The sequence below is a fragment of the Palaemon carinicauda genome, chromosome 29 (assembly GCF_036898095.1).
Source record: "Palaemon carinicauda isolate YSFRI2023 chromosome 29, ASM3689809v2, whole genome shotgun sequence".
NCBI lineage: Eukaryota > Metazoa > Arthropoda > Malacostraca > Decapoda > Palaemonidae > Palaemon > Palaemon carinicauda.
The window spans coordinates 68,872,581-68,877,580 of record NC_090753.1 but is presented as its reverse complement, the minus strand read 5'-3'; the positions used below and the strand labels follow the sequence as shown (position 1 = coordinate 68,877,580).

General features: G+C 35.7%; 1 protein-coding gene across 4 annotated transcripts in view; it reads left to right on the top strand.

Moving 5' to 3' along the window:
• The window catches only part of LOC137622220 (uncharacterized), a 59,047-nt gene that overhangs the window by 38,136 nt on the left and 15,911 nt on the right, over positions 1-5,000 (top strand). For all 4 annotated transcript variants that reach the window (XR_011040386.1, XM_068352704.1, XM_068352706.1 and 1 more), the window contains one exon: positions 1-27. This exon is cut by the window's left edge and continues 116 nt beyond it. Coding sequence is in view for 3 of the 4 variants with exons in the window: in XM_068352704.1 (XP_068208805.1) it covers positions 1-27 (27 nt within the window). In the remaining variant the exon portion in view is untranslated. The remainder of the gene's footprint in view (positions 28-5,000) is intronic.

The window sequence follows — 5,000 nt, the reverse complement described above, 5'->3', positions numbered from 1 at the left end:
CGACGGCTACCGGATGTAGAGACACAAGTGAGTGGGTGATCAATGCATATTTTCTTTTCTATTTCCTTTGACAATTTTTATTGATTTTTTTCACCTTTTCATCAATTTTTTGAAAAAATTATGAGGTTTTCTCTTCAGATATATGGAGTGTATGTGTGTACTGATCATGGTATTAAGGATGTCATAAACTTTGGCTATATAAATATATACAATCTATTGGTAATAAGACTATTCAGATTTTAGAATTGATAAAAGAGAAATATTTGGACATATTAGCCTTATCTGAAACATGGTTAAATAACTTAGACAAGGCAAAGATCACAGAAATAACACAGCCCACACAGACTTTTCTTATACCAAGAAAAGGTAGGTCTGGTGGGAGTGTCAGACTCATTCATAAAAGTTATTCCGTGAGCCGTATAACAGTGGCGATTTAACAGTAAATAACAATTTGGGATATGAAACGTTATATACTCTGGACGAACAAGGTAAAACTACAATGGAGGTCCTGTAGAGAGTAGGGTTCCCCTGCTGTATGAGACCGGAAAAGCAGCCGTCAAAGTAAGTACATACATGTACCAAGGCACTTCCCCCAATTTTGGGGGGTAGCCGACATCAAACAAATGAAACAAAAGGGGGACCTCTCCTCTCTACGTTCCTCCCAGCCTGACAAGGGACTCAACCAAGTTCGGCTGGTACTGCGAGGGTGCCACAGCCCACCCTCCCCTGTTATCCACCACAGATGAAGCTTCATAACGCTGAATCCCCTACTGCTGCTACCTCCACAGTCATCTAAAGCAGCAGGCCCTACCGGAACTGCGTCACAATCACTCGCCATTCATTCCTATTTCTAGCACGCTCTCTTGCCCCTCTCACATCTATCCTCTTATCACCCAGAGCTTTCTTCACTTCATCCATCCACCCAAACCTTGGCCTTCCTCGTGTACTTTTCCCATCAACTCTTGCATTCATCACCTTCTTTAGCAGACAGCCATTTTCCATTCTCTCAACATGGTCAAACCACCTCAACACATTCATATCCACTCTAGCTGCTAACTCATTTCTTACACCCGTTCTCACCCTCACCACTTCGTTCCTAACCCTATCTACTCGAGATACACCAGCCATACTCCTTAGACACTTCATCTCAAACACATTCAATTTCTGTCTCTGTCACTTTCATTCCCTACAACTCCGATCCATACATCACAGTTGGTACAATCACTTTCTCATATAGAACTCTCTTTACATTCATGCCCAACCCTCTATTTTTTTTTACTAGTCCCTTAACTGCCCCCAACACTTTACATCCTTCATTCACCCTCTGACGTACATCTGCTTCCACTCCACCATTTGCTGCATCAACAGACCCCAAGTACTTAAACTGATCCACCTCCTCAAGTAACTCTCCATTCAACATGACATTCAACCTTGCACCACCTTCCCTTCTCGTATATCTCATAATCTTACTCTTACCCACATCAACTCTCAGCTTCCTTCTCTCGCACACCCTTCCAAATTCTGTCACTAATCGGCCAAGCTTCTCTTCCGCCTCTGCAACCAGTACAGTATCATCCGCAAACAACAACTGATTTACTTCCCATTCATGGTCATTCTCGTCTACCAGTTTCAATCCTTGTCCAAGTACTCGAGCATTCACATATATATATATATATATATATATATATATATATATATATATATATATATATATATATATATATATATAGATAGATATATATATATATATATATATATATATATATATATATATATATATATATCTATATATGTATATATATATATATATATATATATATATATATATATATATATATATATATATATATATATATATGTATGTATGTGTGTGTATATATATATATATATATATATATATATATATATATATATATATATATATATATATATATATATATATATATATATAGTGTGTGTGTGTGTGATTTCGTGTGTGTGGATACGCATATATGGAGTGGGAAGCTGTAAATAGTAGATTGTTACTTGTAGAGTTTAAACCAAAGTAATATGAGTATTATAATTTGCTATGCATCAACAAATGATTCCCCTGAAAAACTGCAGAGTGTAATAGATTAGATCCAGGAGAAAGATTTGAAAATTGTGATTGGTCAGTTCAATGCTAAAGTGGGAAGGATAGAATGGGATGAATGTTGAGAGTCTTGGTGAAGTTGCAAATGAAAATGGGAGCACACTTTATAAGTTTTTTCCAACAATCTTGTTATTGAAGGTACTCTTTTCCAACATGGACTTCACCATGTGGCAATTACAAAATTTGATAAAAAGAGAAAGGAGTACTTTGAGAAATGTAAGAAGCCATAGAGGTGCAGATATTGGTAGCGATCACCAACTCCTCATTGCCACACTAAAAATAAAACCGAAAACACCCAACAGAAAGGTAAATAGAATAACCAAGTTTGATACAACTAAGCTTCTAGAAGATGAGCACAGAGAAACCTTTGAAATTGAATGTAGAAATAATTTTACGGTTTTAGAGACTTTAAGAGGCGAAGACCAGACAATTAATGAAGAATGTTGTGACGTTAAGAACATATATCAGTCAGTTGGTAGTAAAGTTTTGGGCGATGCAGTTACAAGGAAAAAAATTGGATATCGAATGATACTTGGGATACTATAGGAGGAAGACAATGACAGAAATTAATTGTTGAAAGTTTTCAGGGAAGTAATGAAAAGTAAAAGGTAGAGCATGCTGAGCATTCCAGTATTATGGAGTCAAAAGAAAAGCCAGCAATGACTGAAGAGAATATTTAGACAGGAAAACAGAAGAGGCTAACAAAACTATGAATTCAGGAAGTGGCTATGGTGTAAGAATTGCTCATAGAATTATTAATGAAATCTCAACTGGGGCAAAGAAGAAAAAGCATATACCTATCAAAAAGAGAGATGGATCTGTTATAACGACATAAGATGAAGAACGGCAACGTTGGATGGAACACTTTAGTGAGGTCGTGAATAGGAGATATGAAGGGAATAATTTGATCGATATACCTGAAGCTCAGGAGGACCTTGATGTGCCCATGAATGAATTCAGTGTGTTTGAATTCGAAGTTATGATTAGAAAGCTAGAGAGATGGAAAGCTCCCGGATACGATGAAATAACCGCCGAGATGATACTGACCAAAAATAAAGTGACTCCCAGCCTACTAACAAGATTATTTTGTAGAATGTGGCATGAAGAGGCAAAACCTGACGTATCAAAGCTAAGATTTTTGGTGAAAATGGAAAAAAAAGAAAAAAAGATCTGACTTACTCCAATAATTACAGAGGCATCACACTTTCGTCAGTTATGAAAATATATAGTATGCAAATTTCTAAAGAGACTAGAGAGAAAGATTGATGAAAAGCTGGGAGATGAACAAGCAGGATTTAGAAAAGGTAAAAATTGTACTGACCATTTTTTTTTAAGATGTGTGGTACAGCAATGTGTAGAACATAGAAATCAACTTCTGATGGCATTTGTGGACTATGAAAGAGCCTTTGATAGTCTGTATCGGCCAATTTTGTGGAGAGTCCTGCATTGTTATGGAGTTCCTCTAAAATATGTAAATTTTATTAAGTCTGTTCATGAGCATAGCAAGTGCAAAGTTAATGTTAGTGGTGTCCTATCAAATGAATTTCCAGTGAACAGTCGAGTACTGCAAGGGAATGTATTGTCGCCTATGTTGTTCATCATCTTCATGGATTTTGTAATGCATAGAACTGTAGGGGATGGTGGAGAAATATTGGCTGGATTGGTAACAGGAATTTAGCAGACCTAGAGTATGCTGAACACCACAGGATTTGCAAAGCGTGCGTACTAGAAGGCAAGAAATATCACATGATATTCAACTTGAGATTAATTGAAGAAAGACAGATGATAACTGATTGTGCAATTGAAGATGGAATATTTTTTGGAAGGAGAAAGGATTAATGAGGTGGAATCCTTTAAATATTTAGGAACTATAATATCTAATACAGGTTCTTCCAAATTTGAGTTTAAAGAAACATTGAAAAAAGCAAATCAGACAGTGGCTAGGTTAAGTAAACTTTGGAAATCAAATTGCCTGAAATTACATACTGTATAGTAATCAGGTTATATATCAGTTTATGGACAGAATCGTGGTATAACAATGAAGCAATATCCAACAGATTTATAGTAGATTTGAGAACAAAGTCCTCAGAAGGATATTGGGAGTTAAATGGCAGGACAGGATTAGAAATGAAACTATAAGAGAGATTATTCAAGTGCCATATATATGTGGATGAAATCATGGTGAGGGGTATATATACGGTAGATAGTCTGGGCATGCTCTTGGCACTCCCCAAAAGAGATTAGTTCACCTAACTTTCATCTGGGTTCCACAAGGCACTAGAAGAGTAGGAAGACCCACGACTACATGTCTGAGGACTAGGAAACGTGAAGTAGGAGGTGATGAATGGAGAAGTATTTATTTAACCCTTTTACCCCCAGGCTCTTTGGAAATTTCCAACCCTTAACCCCCAAGGGGTTATTTTTTTCCCAGCACATTTTGTAGCATATTTTTTTTTTAAATTGCTCTAACAGCCTTAATTTTTGTCATAGAGAGGTCAGATTAGTCTCATTCTCCTGGAAAATGCCTGATTTTTTTCAAAAAATTATCAAAAATATGAAAAAAAAAATATAGCATTATTTTGCATGGACGTACCGGTACGTCCATGGGGGTAAAGGGATGGGTTTTGTGAAACGTATCAGTACGTCCTTTTGGGGGTAAAAGGGTTAAAAGCTCAAGAGAGACAACTGGCCAAATCTAGCAGAGGCCCTTTGCATCAATAGGCGTAAGAGGAGTAATATATATATATATATATATATATATATATATATATATATATATATATATATATGCATATATATATATATATATATATATATATATATATATATATATATATATATATATATATATATATATATGCATGTATCA